The following is a 22,092-nucleotide window of genomic DNA, read 5'->3' as shown; positions in this document are numbered from 1 at the left end:
GTTTGTTACATGTCAGTACAGGCTGTTTTTGACGTAACATTTATTGAACGGTGAATGCCTACACTCATTCCTTATCACTATTTGAATCAGAGTCGACTGTTTCAGTGATCTTCATGATTTTAAGCCAAAATATTAAAATACCGCTCACTTTGGTTTCACTAATAATATGAATTATGAGTCAAAATACACTCATGGAAATAATCCTAATAATATGAGTAACTTTTATTAGTCATGTTGTCTATGAAACAATTTACTAATATTATTAGGAACATCTACTAATAATTTTGAGTCATAAACTAATAAATAATAATATTAACTAATAATTTTATGAAATATAATACTAATATTATTAGTTAATATTATTGGTTTCTTAATAATAATATTAGTGAAAGATGTTTTATGAAACAGGGCCCCCGGGCGACTGCCTAAATGCAGATCAGTAGTGATTGATTGATACATCGCAATGTTTGTTTCGTTTTCGAAGTGAGCGGCATGTTCCAGAAGATGCGTATCAGCCAGTAGGACTCTACAGCTTATTCCGTTATTTGTGTTACTTCTCTAAGATTTTCTTGATTGAGAGATTGTGATTTCCATCATTTCTCGCCTTCTCCGCAAGCTGTAACATATAGTCGGTAATGTTCAAGTCTCAATCATGTAGTTTTGCCGAAATTATAAATTTGAATTGGGAAACGTAAGAAGTAAAATTCCGTACCTACTAATCTTTCTCAGTTTCAGATTTCTATATGTTTCGAGATACCTCTATTTTTTTCTTTCTTAAACGCTATTTTTACTTAAGCATTAATAATTTATACCTATAGTTGTATATGGATAGGAAGAAGTTGAAGAGGCTCATTAACAGTACGCGGAAAACTGAAAATGTAGGCCCTACAACAACGATCATGTTGATGATCTGTATAACTAGGTTTCTTATTGAAAAATCCTGGTTTCTGCGGTACAATTGCTAGCAAGTCTTTCCCTCTTGTGCTGTAGCAGTGTATGTATGTCAGTTTCACTGAATCGGGTATCTGAATTTAATGGGATGGATAATTTTCCTGAAGCACTACTTACCTGAAGAATTAAGGATGGGGATTTTAGAAAGAAATTATAAGATTAAGTGTGTAATTGTAATTATAGTGGTGATGTGTTATGTACCGCTGTGTGCGGTCTATAAGTGACGCTGTGAATGTTGATGTTTTTTTTTTCTTCACTCTGTAGGCTACGAAAGATGGTAGTAGGGCTTGGAATCTTGCAAGTTGTTCCATTTAGGATATCTGTAAGATTATCTGAATGTTTTGAATTCTTGGCATATCAGTGTTGTTATGGAGATCATTACCCCACAACAGCTGTATCCAGTATTTATTCCTCATGTTTTATCGTAACAGTAGCCTGCCTCTCTTTTGTAAGATATTTCCTGTTATTTATCGGTGTGTTAAAGAACTTCTGGAGGACCGAGTGAGTTGGCTGGATGATTTGGGGCGAGTTGCTGTGAGTTTGCATGATTCGATTGCTACCACCGGCAGCCATGAAGATCTTTTTTGTGGTTTCCCATTTTCTCATTAAGCAAATGCTGGGGCAAGTAAAACCAATAATATATTATCAGAATAACCATTGATGGCCAGAACGAGTAAACTTGGCACACTTAGGAAGTGTCCCCGATGTTGAAATGTACAAAATACACTTAATCATAATTTCCTGAAGAGATATATGTTTACACAGAAATACGCTCCCTGGCAATAAGTAAGATAAACACAATTGGCCACAGGAACAAAGCCCATATTACATGAGTGAGAAATTGTAGTTGTATACTTTTACAGTAAAATATCATTGACTAAGGAACACTGCTATTGAAGGAAATGAATTAGGTGCGGCTCTACTCGAGGTATTAAACACAAACAAGTTTCGTACAACCAGGGAACAATAAAAACTGCTAAACATTTAAAGCAGATGTCTGACACGGAACTCCCTTCAGGGGGCGCTGTGGTAAGCACCCCTCAGTTCTGTCACTAGACATGACATGCACAGACAAAGAAAGGTTGTTCAATGTAATGAGCTGATAGCAGTGTTATATAATTTTTTTCTGCCATTGAACAGATTTTTCTTGTTCATTTTCCGTTTTCAGTCTTGTGGGTTGAGTTGTGAATCGAGGACCTTCTCAGTTTTCTCTCTCTCCACCACTCGCTTCCTTCCTCCAATATTTCTTCTACTTTTACTCCTCTCTTTTCTGTACTCTCCTTCACGGTATCCATCCACCTCTTTCTGGGCATTCCCCGTTGTCTTTCTCCTATTATTTTCTCTCTAAATACTCTCTTTGGAACTCTATCCTCTTCCATTCTCTTCATGTATCAATACCATTTCAGGTTACTGGACTCTACCTTGTCCTGCAATTTAGGAATTCCAATTCTCTCCCTAATTTCTGTGCTTCTGCTTTTATCCCTTCATGTATTCCCAATTATTCCTCTAAGGAATTTCACTTAGGCTGCTTGGATTCTGCTTTCATCATGTCTCGTTGCTGTCCATTTGCTGTCGCATATATCAAAATTGAAGTGTAACACATTGGGTACAGAATGTTCTTGCATTTCCTTAGGATGTTCCAGTTCTGCACTATAAATCTCACACATTGGTAAAACTTGTTCAGTTCTCTTTCCAAATTCTCTGTTTATTTTCCAATCTACTCAGGGTTGAGGCGCTCGCTTTCTGAAACCAACTTGGCAAGTTTGAACGAGGCTCAGTCTGTAGGTATTTGAAGGTGCAAATATACGTCAACCTCATGCAGGTAGATATACTGGCACATAAGAAATCCTGCAGAACTATATTCTGGCACCTTGGTGTCTTGGAAATCCATAAAAAAAACCAGTAGGGCCTACGTTGGCTGTAAAGCAAATAACTATGATTATATATTATTTTCTCATCTTCTGCAAGTATAGTCCACAAATACTTGACTCTTTCCACAACTTCTAATGGTCTTCCATTTACTTCAATATTCTCTCTTCCTTCTGTATTACCTCTCATCACCACTACTATCATACACTTCTCTGCACTTATTTTATTCCATATTCCTCTGCCTCCTGATTCAATACAGTAACTTCTTCTTGTACTTCCGTTTCATCTTCTCCCCATATTACAATGTTATCTGCAAAGAGTAAGGCGTTTGTCTCTTTTGCTTCCCTTTTTGTTGTATACTCTTGTGGACTTCATCCACGACTGTAATGAAGAGTGGGAGGGGGATAATACACATCCTTGTTGATGTTCTGTTTCTACATTGAACCAGTTTGTTTATCCTGTCATAGTTCTCATAGTACGTGCTCACTTTTCGTATATGGCTTTGATAATTTGTTCTGCTCTGCCTGCCTTCATTTTTTATAAATGCATCCAAGGCCAGTTGTCATGGTACACTGTCATAATATGACATATTATGCCTTCTCAATGTCTATAAAAATCCTGCCTGAACTCCAGTTTTTTCTCCATTACATTCCTTAGATTCAGAAGATTGAAAAACATTTAGTCTAGTGTGTGGCACTGTATGGGAATGAAACATGGATAATAACTGTTGCTGAGAAAAACAGAGCTGAAGCCTTTGAAATGTTGTGTTATCGGAAGTTGTTGAAGATCAGATGGATAGAACATGTCTCAGATAAAGAGATAGGGCCGATTGCTGAAACGGTGACTAATTTTAAGGCTTAGACAATGTCTAACTAAACAACGTCTAAGTCATGTTTGATGTTCCGATGCTTAAACAATGTTCAGCCTGTGTTTATCAAGACATTGACAAGACATCATTGATGTTTCCATATCAGCTGCAGAACGGAAATAGGAGTGTCTTTGAAGCTACTCTTTGCCAGCTGGGAGCAATGAAAACTCACCAATGCAGGCACCATCTTGAATCAGTTGTTGTGTGTTGTGAAAATGGCAAGATGTTCAGAAGACTTTTCAAGTGAAGAAAAAATAGTGTTTTCTGAAATTGTTAAGTTGAATGATGATGTGGAATGTAAGGCATTCAACAGCAATACAATACAGAAGTAGAAGGTAGCCTGGGAGAAGGTTACAGAGGCTTTCAACAGCAGTTTTCCTCAGAGCCCCCCACGTGACAGCAAGACTCTATTGGGTAAGTTCCAAGTTAATTTTGCAGATTTTATTTGTTCCAGTGAGAATTAATCTGTTCTATATTGGAAAACTAATCATGTTGAACCAAAATAAAGGCAAAAACTGACTCAATAGGCAAGCACTAAAATGTATTGGCGTATTTTTACAGGGCTGTGGTGGAGGCTGAAGCTCCAATCTAAAAACAGCTTGGATGACAAAAGAAAAAAAATCCAAAACAACAGGAGGTGGGCCTCCACCAAGCCCATTGAGTCCTTTAGAGGAAAATGTGCTGCTGGTGTTAGGCGATTCAGGCGAACCTCTCGAAAAGCCATGTGATGATGATGATGAGGGAGAACTCTCTTACATACATATAATGGATACTGTTCAATGAGCATTACTCTTGATGTAGGAAATGCATTGTAAATAAATTGCTTAATGAAAGTTTTATTTGCTCTGTATGAAAACAGATCCCTGTGGAATGTGTTAACGCTGTCGCTGCTCAGCAAGTGTGCAGTGGAGAGTGTTTACTGTCCTGATGCCGAAGTTAGGGAGGTGGAACAGGAGCACTTGATCAAATTCACAGGGGAGAGATCTTCACCCCAGACTCTAAGGCGAGTTGTGGTCAGAAATTTGAATTATTTTCTGTTCTCTACTGCATTTAACCTCTGTTTTTCGTAGGGAAAAGTACAGTATAATCTCTAAACATGGTCTATGTTTTCGTGTACTTCCAGTGCCAAGTCCAGGAAAAGGCTACATGAGAAAGATTAAGAGGACGAGGCAGTGAAAATGATGCAAGAAATGCACAAGAGACAGTTGCGTGTGTTAGATTTAGAAGCAAGGAAGGCACTGTTAGACATTTATTCATTTGAACAGGAAATGAAAAAAATGGTTATGACTTGCCAGAGTGGTATCATTCAATTAATTGATAATCATGTTAAATAATAATTAATGAGTAAATGACATATTTTCGTTTCACTTGATGTGATCTTATCTTAGCATGATTTCTAGCGGGTGAAGTAATTATCAATTATGAGCTGACGATATATGTTTCCTATCACATCATCTCGTACTGGATGAACAGGCACTTCATCATCTGATAAGTCTGCCTCCAAGTCTAGTTCACCACGCTGCACAGCAAGGTTATGTAACACAGCAGTCGCCACGATGATTTTAAGGGTTTTTCAAACTTTCGTTCACAAACCCTGTGTAAGAGAGGGAAATCTTCTTTTCCACGAACCCATAAGTTCTTTCCACTATATTTCTGCCAAGGACATAAGCTCGATTATAACGAGTATCAGCTGCGTTCCTTGTGTTCAGAATCGGAGTAAGTACTTCTTACAAGCGTAGCCAGAAACTCTGACAAGAGGTCCCCTAACATCTCGAGGCGTTCGTGGATAATAGAATTTCGAAATATTCTGCTATCATGAGTTAAGCCAGGCCAACGAGCAACAATGCACCTTATTGTCATCTTAGTGTCACATATCAGCTGCAATGAAATAACTGCTGTAAGTAGGTTTCAAGTGTAGTTGTAGTAGTAGTACTACTACTACTACTAGTAGTGGTTGCTGTTGTTACTACATGTTGTAAATGAGTGTTAATATGAACTGGTTAGACCGCGTTTATGTCCACTATTGTTACATGGCATATAATGAAGTGTAACTGTAATAAGAGTATTGTCGTTAGGATGAGTACAAATAACAGCCATTACAGAAAAATAAGTGCTGTTTTGTGTTAGTGTTATGTGCACTTACTTGGCAGTTAATAGAATGGAATCCCTTCCGGTTGTCTACGTAACAGCTCTCTGACGATCGGGACAAGTTATTCTGACATGAATACAGACAATGGCACAATTATTCTGGGAAAGTTATCCCTATAAATAATAACAATTATTTTCCACACTGTAAATTGTTAACACGTTTATGAGCTCACACATTACAGAGATGATCATTACATTCAATCCACAGAAAGAAGATTAGGCCTATTTACCTGGAAACAACAGCAAAATCATTTCTGATAGCAGGTAGGTCATCATTGTTAGGGCAGTTAATAAATCTTCTCAAACAACACGATCCACCATCTGGCACACAGTTGCTGCGTTGACATTTACCATATCACCGTACATATCATAAAAGTCATTGTTTGCCAAGAATCATAAAGTCAGAAGGAGCTGCAGGGTGACAGGTAATGGGCTACCTCTTGTGTCATGCTTGATTAATTCTCCCACATCGCGCAACAGTTCCCTTACACTTTCCTTTGAAAAGTAAAATTGTGTTTTAAATTGTGCATCCCCGTACATTTCGAAAGGATTGCTCTGATCTCGTAGGCGATGTACAGGAGGCCATCTAACATTTCTTTCCTGAATCGTCTCAACGTAGCGGTATAAATTCCATGCTCCATAGTAAACAACCGACGACTGCGATTCACTCCTATTTTGAGGTTAAACATTGCTCTCAGCAGTGCTTAAAAATGACATCTTGAACATCGACTTTGGACAGTGTCTAAGTGATAAATAATGTCTCTGCCATGCGACAGATCTACTTAGACACTGTTTAACCATAGACATCGTCTAAACACTGTTTCTGCAATAGGCCCATAGTTGATCAGCTTGATGAGAGAACAGTTTGAGAGAAATTGATCCCAAGGAAGAAAAGTTTGATAGAACAAATCTCAAGGCACTGGGAATTGTTCATTTCATATCAGTTAGTTACCTTTAATTTTTAAATTGATAACTCATCATGCTGTGGTTTCATTTCTATGTAAAACTGTATGATTGCATTATCAGCTGTCATGTAAAACTGGGGGTTGGTGGCCATGATCACGTTATCGTCAGTGATATTAAATTAGATATCCTGTGAAATTGATCACTGTAATGGCAGTCATTTAAAACTGGAGGTTCTTGGCTATGATTGTAGTATCGGTCATAGAGACTTGTGGCTCTATAGGTATGATCACAATATCAACATTCATGTAAAATTTGAGTTTCTTTGCTATGATCATGATATTGAGAATCATGTACTATTACAGGCTTGTTGCTTAGTCTGTTGATAAATAACCGAGAAAATAAGTACAGCAAAACAATAATATATTTTCTTGGCCTATTTTTCAGTGTAAGGTCATTGGAAGTAATCAACAATACCAGTAGCTTCTACACTACTTCACTTGCAGTGCGAAATGAACCTGGAAACAAAGATCAAAGAGGAACCAGCCTGGCTTGAAGGAACAGGGAATGCTTCACTTGTAAGTCTTATTCCAGATAACTTTACAGGGATAAGAATTTAACCCTTAGTAGCTGAATAAATTTGGCAGGGGCAAAATTTACTGTATGCTCACCCAATATTAACACCAGCAGTCACCACTTGCAGCATGAGCATTTAGGTGTGGTATGTCTCTCTTACGTTTCTTTATCTGAAAATATGTGACAACGTGCTACACTAGGCTGCCAACACTTAGGCACTACAAACAGCAGTATAGATGTACATATTTGGGTCTGGCTAGTGACAAAATCATTGTTCATGGGTGAGCAAAAAGGTTCTGGTGTCAGAAGCCCTCAGATTAGGGCCACAAAGTGGCAAATTGTCCTGTAACATTTACTGGGGAAACAGCAGTGCATTCGATGCCTCTGTGGCTGAGGCGGCAGTGCGTCTGCCCCTCACTGCTGAATACTGGTCACTCCATGTGAGATTTGTGTTGGGCAAAGCGGAGGTAGAACAGGTTTTTCTCTGGGTACTCCGTTTTTTTTCCGTTATCTCTCATTCCAGCAACACTCCCTAATATCATTTCATCTGTCAGTCATTAATCATTGCCCCAGATTAGTGTGACAAGCTCCGTCAGCGGGCACAATTCCTATTCTCGCCACAAGATGGGGGCTTCATTCATTCCATCCCTGAGCTGGTCACTGACTGGAAAATAGGTTGTAGGTTTTTATTTTCACAGCAGTGCATATTATGTTTGATAGTGGTAAAAAGCTGAATGAATGTGTCGTGTTTGATAGTGAAGGAGCGTATGTTAGGTCCAGCTAGTGAAAGTCATGATAGGCAGTGTCTCAAGATCGGGGCTTCAGTGCCTTTCATGTGCTAAGTATGCATTGATTGACTGTCCATTGTTTTTTGTTACTGTTGTTAGTTACTGATATGGATTTCAGAAGGTTGTGTGGTTGTCTTTATTCTGCATGGTTTGCTAATGGTATTTTTTGGGGATTGACATCATTTCCTTTCATGTCAGCCAGTTGCAATGCTACTAGCTGCTGAACTGATGGACAATGGTGGGTGCAAGATTTAACTAGGTATCACCAGTAGGTCCCTGGCTATCATAGTGAACATATTTTTCCTCCGAAAGACATTCCAGGTAAGATTTTCATCATTTAAACTTCTCCACAATGTTGCTAATGTTGGGTGAGCACAAAGTAAAATACTGTCACAGTATAGCATGTCTAAAGCAAACACTATATTGAAGGCGGGGATGCAGTCAAAGATTTCGGAGAAGAAGTGATCAATTATCATCATTTTCCTTTGCTTTGTTTGTTGCTACCCTGAACTCGGTCCATTGTGATCTTCTGTGTGTGTGGCTTTCAGTTCAGTCCCCTTCATGTGATAGATCAGGGGATAAATTGATGACATGCTAATTTCATGTTGGCAAGTGTGACTTGGTTTCAGTCTAGAGGTATTTGAAGAAGCTGAATTATTCCAGCACATGTGTGTAGTTATACTGAATTCTTGCACATCATTCTGCCACCACTTGTAAAAATATCAAAATTATGTTAGAGAAATTGTGCCAATATCGGAAACAACTTTTTTCTTCATGAATGTGCAGAGTTATTCTAAGTGAAACATTGAATTTCAAAAGACATGATGTAGCACTTTTGAGCTCAGCAAAGAGTAGAGAATGTGCTTCAGATATTTTAAGGTATTTTAATCTGTCTGTACCTTTTAACAACTTTTGTATAATAAGAAATGAAAGCTCTCTAAATTTCCATTGCGCTTTCCTTTCATGACATCCTAATGGATCATGAAAGAGGCTCTGAAACAGCAGATGTACTTGCCAACATTGCTGGCTCACCACTGATGGTGTTCTCATCCCCACAGTTCTTCATGGAACACTACACTGGAATATGACTGATCAGCCTGCTTCTTTCATGTTTGTTTTTTTTCATTTTAATACTTGGAAGCATTGAATTATTTTGATTGAAATGGAACTGTCCCAAGGCAGTATGTAGCACTTTTGAGCTCAGCAAAACCAGAGTAGAGAATGTGCTTCAGATATGTTAAGGTATTTTAATCTGTCTGTAAACAAACTCTATGCTGAGTATGTAGGATTTATATCTCCCACTACATGTCAACAAATTCATAACAGTTTTAACTTTTTTATGTGGTTCAAACAATCTCTAACATTTTTTATTATGATTGGACATATAAAAACAGTTCAAAATGCGCCATTGCATTTTAGGTCATATGAAAAATTGTCGCCTAATGGTAGGAATGAATTTTCATGAAATGGATGTAGGCAGAGCGAAGGTGAACAAGAGTATGATTTAGAAGTTAATATGGGCCTAACTTAGAGAAGAAGAGCGTGATCAATTTTTTTTGTATAAAAAGGCCTGCTGCTCCACCTCTGTGCGTGTATATGAATATCAATCAATCAATACTGACTGCATTTAGGGCAGTCGCCCAGGTGGCAGATTCCCTATCTGTTGCTTTCCTAGCCTTTTCCTAAATGATTTCAAAGAAATTGGAAATTTATTGAACATCTCCCTTGGTAAGTTATTCCAATCCCTAACTCCCCTTCCTATAAATGAATATTTGCCCCAGTCTGTTCTCTTGAATTCCAACTTTATCTTCATATTGTGATCTTTCCTACTTTTATAAACGCCATTCAAACTTATTCGTCTACTAATGTCATTCCACGCCATCTCTCCGCTGACAGCTCGGAACATACCACTTAGTCGAGCAGCTCTTCTTCTTTCTCTCAATTCTTCCCAACCCAAACATTGCAACATTTTTGTAACGCTACTCTTTTGTCGGAAATCACCCAGAACAAATCGAGCTGCTTTTCTTTGGATTTTTTCCAGTTCTTGAATCAGGTAATCTTGGTGAGGGTCCCATACACTGGAACCATACTCTAGTTGGGGTCTTACCAGAGACTTATATGCCCTCTCCTTTACATCCTTACTACAACCCCTAAACACCCTCATAACCATGTGCAGAGATCTGTACCCTTTATTTACAATCCCATTTATGTGATTACCCCAATGAAGATCTTTCCTTATATTAACACCTAGATACTTACAATGATCCCCAAAAGGAACTTTCACCCCATCAACGCAGTAATTAAAACTGAGAGGATTTTTCCTATTTGTGAAACTCACAACCTGACTTTTAACTCCGTTTATCAACATACCATTGCCTGCTGTCCATCTCACAACATTTTCGAGGTCACGTTGCAGTTGCTCACAATCTGGTAACTTATTTATCACTCTATAGAGAATAACATAATCCGCAAAAAGCCTTACCTCCGATTCCACTCCTTTACTCATATCATTTATATATATAAGAAAACATAAAGGTCCGATAATACTGCCTTGAGGAATTCCCCTCTTAATTATTACAGGGTCAGATAAAGCTTCACCTACTCTAATTCTCTGAGATCTATGTTCTAGAAATATAGCAACCCATTCAGTCACTCTTTTGTCTAGTCCAATTGCACTAATTTTTGCCAGTAGTCTCCTATGATCCACCCTATCAAATGCTTTAGACAGGTCAATCGCGATACAATCCATTTGACCTCCAGAATCCAAGATATCTGCTATATCTTGCTGGAATCCTACAAGTTGAGCTTCCGTGGAATAACCTTTCAAAAAAACCGAATTGCCTTCTATCGAACCAGTTATTAATTTCACAAACATGTCTAATATAATCAGAAAGAGTGCCTTCCCAAAGCTTACATACAATGCATGTCAAACTTACTGGCCTGTAATTTTCAGCTTTATGTCTATCACCCTTTCCTTTATACACAGGGGCTACTATAGCAACTCTCCATTCATCTGGTATAGCTCCTCCGACCAAACAATAATCAAATAAGTACTTCAGATATGGTACTATATCCCAACCCATTGTCTTCAGTATATCCCCAGAAATCTGATCAATTCCAGCCGCTTTTCTAGTTTTCAACTTTTGTATCTTACTGTAAATGTCATTGTTATCATATGTAAATTTAATTTCTTCTTAGGCCTCAGTCTCCTCCTCTATCTCGACATCATCCTTGTAACCAACAATCTGTACATACTGCTGACTGAATACTTCTGCCTTTTGAAGATCCTCACATACGCACTCCCCTTGTTCATTAATTATTCCTGGAATGTCCTTCTTGGAACCTGTTTCTGCCTTAAAATACTAAAATTTGTATGACTGCCAATTATGCTTGTCATCATGTTATCCTTAGCTGCCTTCTTTGCTAGATTCAATTTTCTAGTAATTTCCTTCAATTTCTCCTTACTTCCACAGCCATTTCTAACTCTATTTCTTTCCAGTCTGCACCTCCTTCTTAGTCTCTTTATTTCTCTATTATAATAAGGTGGGTCTTTACCACTCCTTACCACCCTTAAAGGTACAAACCTGTTTTCGCATTCCTCAACAATTTCTTTAAACCCATCCCAGAGTCTGTTTACATTTTTATTTACCATTTTCCACCGATCATAGTTACTTTTTAGAAACTGCCTCATGCCTGCTTTATCAGCCATATGGTACTGCCTAACAGTCCTACTTTTAAGACCTTCCTTTCTATCACATATATTTTGAACTACGACAAAAACAGCTTCATGATCACAAATACCGTCTATGACTTCAGTTTCCCTATAGAGCACGTCTGGTTTTATCAGCACCACATCCAGGATATTTTTCCCTCTGGTTGGTTCCATCACTTTCTGAATCAGCTGTCCTTCCCATATTAACTTATTTGCCATTTGTTGGTCATGCTTCCTATCGTTCGTATTTCCTTCCCAATTGACATCTGGCAAATTCAGATCTCGAGCTACAATTACATTTCTTTCCATGTCATTTCCCACATAGCTGACTATCCTATCAAATAATTCTGAATCCGCGTCAGTGCTACCCTTTCCTGATCTGTACACTCCAAATATATCAAGTTGCCTATTATCTTTAGAAATGAGCCTTACACCTAGAATTTCATGTGTCTCATCTTTAACTTTTTCGTAGCTTACAAATTCTTCTTTCACCAGAATGAACACTCCCCCTCCCACCATTCCTATCCTAACTCTACGATACATACTCCAGTGCCTTGAGAAAATTTCTGCATCCATTATATCATTTCTCAGCCATGATTCAACTCCTATTACAATATCTGGTGAATATATATCTATTAAATTACTTAATTCTATTCCTTTCTTTACAATACTTCTACAGTTCAACACTAACAATTTTATGTCATCCCTACTTGATTTCCAGTTCCCTGTTCCCTTATCACCGCTCCCTAGGCCATACCGTTTCCCTGAATGTACCTCCCTATTACCCTTCCAAACAAATTTCCTAACTTATACGTACCACTGCGGTTTAAATGAAGGCCATCCGAGCGCAGATCCCTATCTCCTACCCACCCATTAGGATCTAGAAGTTTCACTCCCAGTTTCCCACATACCCACTCCATAGTGTCATTTAAATCCCCAATCACCCTCCAGTCAGTATCCCTCCTACACAGTATTCCAGTAATAACAATCTCCGCTTTCTTAAACTTCACCCGTGCTGCATTTACCAGATCCCACACATCTCCAACTATGTTGGTACTTATATCAGCTTGCCTTACGTTGTTGGTACCAACGTGAAACACTACCATTTTCTCCTTCCCCTCCTCTCTCTCTTCTACTTTCCTCAACATCTGCCTCAACCTAATTCCTGGATAACATTCTACCCTGGTTCCCTTTCCTCCACACACTTTCCCCACGTGTCTAACGATGGAATCCCCCATGACCAGAGCCTCAACCCTACCCACCTCATTTGATCCCCTCCCCTCCTGGTCAGCCCTATCTTTCCTGATAGCTGCAGAAGCTACTGCAGAAGCAGTGGAAAAGAAGAGCAAGCTAGATTGTTAAGAAAAGGATGATATAACTACTACAACATCGCCAAGAAAAGCAAATGGACAACAAGTTTTAAATCATATCTAATGATAGATAATAAGTAGTATCTAAAGGGAAGAAAACGAAAAGCACTACAGAAGGAAGTTGCGCTATATGATGGCCGAGATAGCAGTAGTCTGCGAAATATCGAGATTGCCAAGTGGTATCCAAGATATATTCAAGAAGAGAGAATAGAAAATAGAAATTAGCATGGAAGAACAAGCAGATTGTTAAAACCTGATCATCTTGGAAATAAAATATTGATTGGGAGCAATACCAAGATTCCCATGAAACAATTCAGAGCAGTCTTATATAGAACAACAAAGTCAGAAAAGCAATATATATTATCTGTTTTATAAGGATATGGATGTGAATTCCCATATTTCATCTGTACATTTCTCTTTTGACATGAGTTCAGGCAAGAAGATCCTTATGAATCCTAGCTAAATGTGGAGTGGTTGGCCCTAGAGATGTGTTAGACACCACAGAATCGGTCCCACCTGAGAGGGAAATGAGAATGCAGCGGGTCGTTGGTTTTCTGGACGGCCGAGAGAGTAACAGGCCAAGGGTAGATGGCAGCTGAGTTGCCCCAAAGTGGAGAATGATTGAGCTAAGTTCCCATAAATGACAGTTCTTACTTGAAATAATTTTTTAAAAAAATGTCTCTAACCTAAAACAGAGAGTATGTAGTTGTAGTATGGATATATTCAATGTAAAGGAAATTTTTAATTAAGCTCTCACATATTAACCTAAATCAGAGTTGATAGTAAGAATGGAGCAGTTTTCAATGTCTATAGAATGCATACAATGCTGTAGATAGACAGATGTGTCCTTGATGTTATTGAATAGGTAAAGCTTACTATGTCAGAGAACAGCAGTTTTTGAGAACTAGATATTATAATGCATCAGGCAACCTAATGATTAGCGTGAAAAGCATATGTAAGGTTAAGTATGGATATGCAGGCAGGTGTGTGTTTTCATTGTCATTCAAAAGCAAGGAGCAATGTTTTGGTAAACTCGGGAGTTAGATGTCCTCGTAATGAAATAATATATGACCCAGTGTAATTTCAATAGCTATAGTTATATATGCCTTGTCGAGGGAGATGTATTTATGAGAAGAGGTTGAGACATTTAAGAAGAAATGAAAATATACAGAGAGGATTAAAATTGAAATATATAAGCTGCGAGTTGTAGTAAATGAAGTGCATAATCATTGAAGAGAAAGAAATAGATTGGTATACCAGATGTAAATAGGGTCACGTACTGACTACATTGAAGTATTAAGGAATTTCATCGAGGAAACATAGAAGTGTATGAGGACATATCTGACCTAGAATAGTGAATGCTAAGCTTTGTCCAACTTATATTGTGGTATATCCATGCAATAATGATTAATATGTTAGGTGATACCTATATTAAACATCTCACGTGTGTCTAATATAATAATATGATAATATATAATAATAATATATTGAGAAATAATGTAATGTTGTTGTGTGACAGTCGTTGCCAAGCTGTTCATTGAATTTAAGGAGCTGTAAACAAGCAACAAAGTGTTGTACTACATTGATGTTGGAGCACATGATTTTAGATTAAAAGCTGTAATCAAATAAGAATTGGTAGACTTAGAAGTCAGTCAGAAATTTTCATTTTGGAGATTATGATATGATTGAAATATCCCAATGAATTAAGATCAGGTTATTAGATGCAAGATATTGCTGTTTAGGGAAGATGTGGAACTTAGCACGACATTTCAAATGTTAGTCATGAGGATAGATAGATAAGTTATGGTGTAGTTACAAAATTAAATTAGGAAATTGATAAATAGTCATGTTGAAAACAGTTTTGTTTCTAGTAATTTACATATTAGTGGATAGGTGTTGGAAAGGAAGTGAGGATAATTATTACAAAATAGATATTGAATGTAGGTCAATTAATCTTAAAGCAAGTGGATTGTCATACTTAGATGATAAAAGAATACTATATTGTAAACAATATTTCCTATGAAATTTATTTGAACATCAAGTATTATGAAATGATTTATGTCACAGTAATTTTCTCTTTCCAAGGTATTCTAGTTATTTAATAAACGATTTTAGGTAAAAATTTACCATTTGATAAGGTTATTTATTGATAGTGTAAGTTAAGGATATAGATTTAAGTGAATTACATTTTTTTAATCTTTCACATCGTATGGTATGTGTGTGGAGACGTCCACCTGAGATATTGATAGGTCACAGTTGTGGAACACCGTACCCTTTCTCTGACTCCATGTTAAGCTTAGATTTGTCAAGATGTATTCTGAGATCGTCATGAGTAGTCAGAGTTTTCTTTAACTCTCCTACTGGATGCAGTAATTGGGTGCAATATGATTTAGTGTTCATGTCTCTGACTACTTACTTCCAAAATTCTGTGCAAGATGGCTCCCATTCCATCTCTGGTAGGATGCAATATATCTTCTGGTATGCCTAGGAAATTTTCTCAGTATATATTAGGATAATATTCTTGTCCTTTCCATGACATTGGGTGTGAGCAAGAATAGTAACACCAATCTCAATACAGCCTTTGGTTTTAAGAATTTTCTCCTGGTAGAAACCTTCCCTAAATGTTCGCAAAATTTTCAAATTAACTGTAAAACTGGCAGGTAATGAATTCCCATGCTCTATTGTTGATGACTGTATTTGTAGTAGTGTGTTACGTGCTTACCTAATATATCTTCTTTTCCACAGGAAATTATTGAACATGTGCCAGAAATTATAACTCTGAAAAAAGAAGCCAAATCAGAGTTAACTGAGCCAGAGCCAACAGGGGATTGTTCATTTGAGGTAATGTACATAATTTGATAAGCCAGTGTAGTGTAATGAAAATGGTTAGAATGTGGCTCATCAGCTATCAATGGTTGACCCTTCATTTTGATGTGTATGATTGATAGTACTATGGAGAATATACTTTTTTTATGAGGTTAACGCTTTACTTGCCTAATTTTCATATTTCGTTCATGTTGTTCCAAGATCTTGCATTAGGTATGACATAGCAAATGGGATGGCTCGAAAGACCTCTAATGCATGTCATTTGGGAACTGGCATTATTGCTACTAATACTTTTGACTGCGCAAATACTTTCAAACACAAATTTGCTATAAGATACATTCTTTTATTACTGTCAAAGAAAAATATTGGGATGTGTAAATTATGCAAGGGGGTCAATTATACGAGAAAGTATGGTAGTTAGGTAAGACTTGTCGGAAGGGTTATTATTGAACTATGTTGAGAGGGCACATGTTTTGCAAGAGTGGTCAGTTCATTGTAGGTGAAGCAATAAGTACCCATCACACTTCTGAAGTGATATATCAGACTCTTGATGGCTGTTTCTCAGATTCCACCAAAGTGTGATTCTGCAGGAGGGATAGGTTGCCATGTCAGTCCCGTGCCTGCAGTTGTAGTGAAGTATTGCTTTTTCCAAGGATTGTCTTGCAGAATTGCTTTGATTACTTTAGCTGCTCCAAAGAAATTCTTGCCATTATCGCTGTAAATGTTAATGGGTTGACTTCCATGAGAATGAAGTTGACGAAGAGCAGGAGAAATGTAATTGTGGGCAAATCAGGTATCATGTCTATGTAGAGGGCCTTGGTAGCTAGGCAGTGTGGTCTTGTTCGACCTCACTACGTTTTTTATGAGCATTGGTCCAAAATATTCTATTCCACTGTTAAGGAATGGGTGCGCCGCGGCTACATGCACCCTTGCTGTATTTCAAATGAATCGTACAGATGTATCAGCATTCAACTTGCAACACTTGTGACGTGCACGAGTGTGGCTTCCCTTTTGCTGATGGGATGCAAAGTTTTCTCTGAATTGGAGATGTGTTTAAGAGTGGAGTGTCACGATGAAGTATTCGAAGGTGTTCTGCCATGAACATTAACTATATTAGCTTTGTTAGATGATGGTATGGATGCAGGTAGAAGTGGTGTTTTGACTCCACTAGAATTTGGGCATTGTTCAGTCCTCTGCTGACATAAAGATTGGCTTGTTGATCTGTGATTGGGTTTATAGTCTTAATATAAGTTGATAGCGTCCTACTTAACATTAATGCAATATTTGTGTGCAGTGTTCAAATTCAATACGAACTGTGAACTTTAATTTCACTCCATGTGTTGTTTACAACAATATGAGGCAAGTCGCAAACAATATGCAACTACTCTTTGTACCTTGCTTAATCTCAAAACATTAGTTATGGATAGATCATCATGCATGGCTGTAAGAAGCATTGGTGGCATTTATTCTGTGATATAAATTTAAACATCATGTATTGCTTTCGGCCAACCCAAGGCATCTTAGTTAACAATTTGGGTCCATGCCAACAAAGTGAATTGTTGAAGATTGTATTCATTTGTAGTCGTTTGAACACTAAATCAGATGGTTTGTCCTCGGACAGAATATGATACCACTCATTTTGCGAAGTACCAACACTCGAACACCATGACAGCAAAACAAGTGAGAGCAAAACACAGCAAGCATCAGTATCAATTGCGAGCACACCAACAAGAAAGTTCATTGGTTATCCTAATGTGAACATCACACCAACTTCTGAGGGATGCCACATAGCACAAGGTAGGATTGGAAGTGATAGAATATCTGGGCAGGTACTAAGCTCAGATGACTGCAACTGTGGAGCGGGCCTTACACAGTACAAGAAATGGAACAATTATTAGAAATAACAACATATGTCATAGTTTAAATATCAGAATTCAATGTAATAATCAGAACGGTGGGTTGATAAATAAGAGATATAAAAATAAAATTAAAATTTCTAGAATTTATTATAACGAGCACTAGAAAGATTTTAACATACATACATACATTATCATTATAGACTGGTATGCCTTTCAGCGTTCAGTCTGCAAGCCTCTGAGAATTTACTAAACGTCGCTACAATCCTCGATTTGCAACTAGTGTTGTGGCCTCATTTAGTTCTATACCTCTTATCTTTATATCGTTAGAAACCGAGTCTAACCATCGTCGTCTTGGTCTCCCTCTACTTCTCTTACCCTCCATAACAGAGTCCATTATTCTCCTAGGTAACCTATCCTCCTCCATTCGCCTCACATCACCCCACCACCGAAGCCGGTTTATGCGTACAGCTTCATCCATCGAGTTCATTCCTAAATTAGCCTTTATCTCCTCATTCCGGGTACCCTCCTTCCATTGTTCCCACCTGTTTGTACCAACAATCATTCTTGCTACTTTCATGTCTGTTACTTCTAACTTATGAATAAGATATCCTGAGTCCACCCAGCTTTTGCTCCCGTAAAGCAAAGTTGGTCTGAAAACAGACCGATGTAAAGATAGTTTCGTCTCGGAGCTGACTTCCTTCTTACAGAATACTGCTGATCGCAACTGCGAGTTCACTGCATTAGCTTTACTACACCTTGATTCAATCTCACTTACTATATTACCATCCTGGGGGAACACACAACCTAAATACTTGAAATTATTGACCTGTTCTAGCTTTGAATCACCTATCTGACATTCAATTCTGTTGAATTTCTTACCTACTGACATCAATTTAGTCTTCGAGAGGCTAATTTTCATACCATACTCATTGCACCTATTTTCAAGTTTCAAGATATTAGACTGCAGGCTTTCGGCACAGTCTGCCATTAAGACCAAGTCGTCAGCATAGTCCAAACTGCTTACTACATATCCACCTAACTGAATCCTTCCCTGCCATTTTATACCTTTCAGCAGATGATCCATGTATACTATGAACAGCAAAGGTGAAAGATTACAGCCTTGTCTAACTCCTGTAAGTACCCTGAACCAAGAACTCATTCTGCCATCAATTCTCACTGAAGCCCAATTGTCAACATAAATGCCTTTGATTAATTTTAATAATCTACCTTTAATTCCATAGTCCTCCAGTATGGCGAACATATTTTCCCTCGGTACGCTGTCATATGCTTTCTCTAGATCTACGAAACATAAACACAACTGCCTATTCCTCTCGTAGCATTTTTCAGTTACCTGGCGCATACTGAAAATCTGATCCTGACAGCCACAGTGTGGTCTGAAACCACACTGCTTTTCATCCAACTTCCTCACAACGACTGATTGCACCCTCCCTTCCAAGATGCCAGTGAATACTTTGCCTGGTATACTAATCAATGAGATACCTCGATAGTTGTTGGAATCCCTCCTGTTCCCTTGCTTATAGATAGGTGCAATTACTGCTTTTGTCCAATCTGAAGGTACCTTACCAACACTCCACGCTAATTTGACTACTCTATGAAGCCATTTCATCCCTGCCTTCCCACTATACTTCACCATTTCAGGTCTAATTTCATCTATTCCTGCTGCCTTATGACAATGGAGTTTATTTACTATCCTTTCCACTTCCTCAAGCATAATTTCACCAACATCAGTTTCCTCCTCCCCATGAGCTTGGCTGTTTGCAACACCACCATGATGATTTCCTTTTACATTGAGAAGATGTTCCAAATATTCCTTCCACCTCTCCAGTGATTCCCTGGGATCTATTATGAGTTCACCTGAATTACTCAAAACACTGTTCATTTCCTTTTTCCCTCCCTTCCTAAGATTCTTTATTACTGTCCAGATTGGAATTCAAGAGGACAAACTGGGGCAAATATTCATTTATAGGAAGGGGAGTTAGGGATTGGAATAACTTACCAAGGGAGATGTTCAATAAATTTCCAATTTCTTTGAAATCATTTAGGAAAAGGCTAGGAAAGCAACAGATAGGGAATCTGCCACCTGGGCGACTGCCCTAAATGCAGATCAGTATTGATTGATTGATTGATTGATTGAAGGTTTCCCTGCTGCTTGACCTAGGCTTTCCAGGTTATTACCAAAATCTTCCCATGACTTCTTTTTGGATTCAACAACTATTTGTTTCGCTCTGTTTCTGTCATCTACGTACAAATCCCTGTCTGCCTCGGCTCTTGTTTGGAGCCATTTCGTATAAGCCTTCTTTTTACGTTTACAGGCTGCTCTCACTTCATCATTCCACCAAGATGTTCGCCTTTTCCCATCTTTACACACAGTTGTTCCTAGGCATTCCCTTGCTGTTTCTACTACAGCATCCCTGTATGCCATCCATTCACTTTCTATATCCTGAACCTGCTTACATTCTACTGTTCGAAACTTCTCACTAATCATATCCATGTACTTCTGTCTAATTTCCTTGTCCTGGAGATTTTCTACCCTTATTCGTTTGCAGACAGATTTCACTTTCTCTACCCTAGGCCTAGAGATACTTCGTTCACTACAGATCAGATAGTGGTCTGTATCATCAAAAAATCTGCGAAAAACTCGTACATTCCTAACAGATTTCCTGAATTCAAAGTCTGTTAAGATATAGTCTATTATGGGCCTGGTACCCCTAGCCTCCCATGTGTGGCGGTGAATAGCCTTATGCTTGAAGAATGTATTCGTAACAGCTAAATCCATACTAGCACAGAAGTCCATCAAACACTTCCCATTCCCATTAGCTTCCATATCTTCCCCACATTTACCAATCACCCTTTCGTATCCTTCAGTTTTATTCCCAACTCTCACATAAATCGCCCATTAGCACTATTCTATCCTTGCTGTAGTCCCTGACCACGATGTCACTCAATGCTTCATAAAACTTGTCAACTTCATCCTCATCTGCACCCTCACATGGTGAATACACAGACACAATTCTAGTCCTAATTCCTCCACTGACAAATCTACCTACATCATTCGCTCATTTACGTGCCTAACAGAAACTATGTTGCGTGCAATGGTATTCCTGATAAAGAGCCCTACCCAGACTCTGCCCTTCCCTTTCTAACACCCATTAAGTGCACTTTATAATCTCCTGTCTCTTCCTCATTAACTCCCCTTACCCGAATATCACTTACTCCTAGCACATCCAGATGCATCCTCTTTGCTGACTCAGCCAGTTCTACCTTCTTTCTTCCATAAGCCCCATTAATATTGATAGTTCCCCATAGATTTCCATTTCGTTGGCCAAGTTGTTTCCAAGGAGTCCCTTGCCTGTCAAATGGGAGTGGGACTCCATTACTCCCATAGGTCCGAGGCTTGCTTAAAGTGTTCTGAGGTCGGTAAATTCATGAAGCAGGATGCTGCCCTACTTGCACATAGTCCAAGTGAGGATCTCTCCTCTAACGGGTTATGGACCACTGGTGAATTGTATAGTCCTAGCCGCCTGAGCACAAGGAGGGCCAGGACTCAGAATATGTCCGAGATGCCCACTCCCATTCCATAGCAACTGGTATCCCGACTCTCAGGACAACTTACTAGGCCACTCATCCGTTGCCCATGGTTCACGAACTAGGACGTGACTATAGTAACCCACAAAATTGAGAGGAAATCATCTTGGATATCCGAGTTCTTAAAATGGCATACTGCAGACATAATTTAGATATCACTTGTGGTAAGAGAAATTTAGGTGTGTTGTAAACCACAGAAATGATGATTAATACATGTTTAAAATTTCAGTAACTTCCAAGCTTGGTATTGAAATTTGTAGAATTATGAGTAGTCTTCATATTTACATGAGCTATATTTGTGTCATGTGTACAATGTATGATACCGCTCATGTATTCAATTTCCAGGTAGGGGTGTCCCTATATTTTACCCAATTAAATTACATTGCCTTAGATAAGAATTTATTTAGACCAAACCTTATCACATAGTTGATTTTTACGAGAAAGAAACTTGAGTAAATATGCATGGTTATCTACAAGCCAAAAAAAAAAAAAAAAAAAAAAAACATGCACAGGGGAAGGACGGAGGAAGAAATTAGTATAATGCAAATAGATAAATTAAGGATAAACAAGCTGAAAATAAGAGTTGATGCAATGAAATTTAAAACGGGAGAAAGAA

The 22,092-nt window shown here is 38.2% G+C and overlaps 1 protein-coding gene across 2 annotated transcripts in view; it reads left to right on the top strand.

The window, feature by feature from the left end:
• Nucleotides 1-527: 527 nt before the first annotated feature.
• LOC136874611 (zinc finger protein OZF-like) overlaps nt 528-22,092 on the top strand; it is an 86,006-nt gene continuing 64,441 nt past the window's right edge. The window contains exons 1-3 of one of the 2 annotated variants that reach the window (XM_067148244.2): nt 528-632; nt 7,187-7,317; nt 15,931-16,026. In XM_067148244.2, coding sequence (XP_067004345.2) covers nt 7,252-7,317; nt 15,931-16,026 — 162 coding nt within the window. In that variant the 5' untranslated portion in view covers nt 528-632; nt 7,187-7,251. Of the gene's footprint in view, nt 633-3,978; nt 4,103-7,186; nt 7,318-15,930; nt 16,027-22,092 lie in introns of those variants that run through there. The other variant, XM_068227694.1, reaches the window with a different exon arrangement.

Source organism: Anabrus simplex, chromosome 5, assembly GCF_040414725.1.
Source record: "Anabrus simplex isolate iqAnaSimp1 chromosome 5, ASM4041472v1, whole genome shotgun sequence".
Taxonomy (NCBI): Eukaryota; Metazoa; Arthropoda; class Insecta; order Orthoptera; family Tettigoniidae; genus Anabrus; species Anabrus simplex.
The sequence above is the reverse complement of the archived record's forward strand: the minus strand, read 5'-3'. Positions and strand labels throughout refer to the sequence as shown.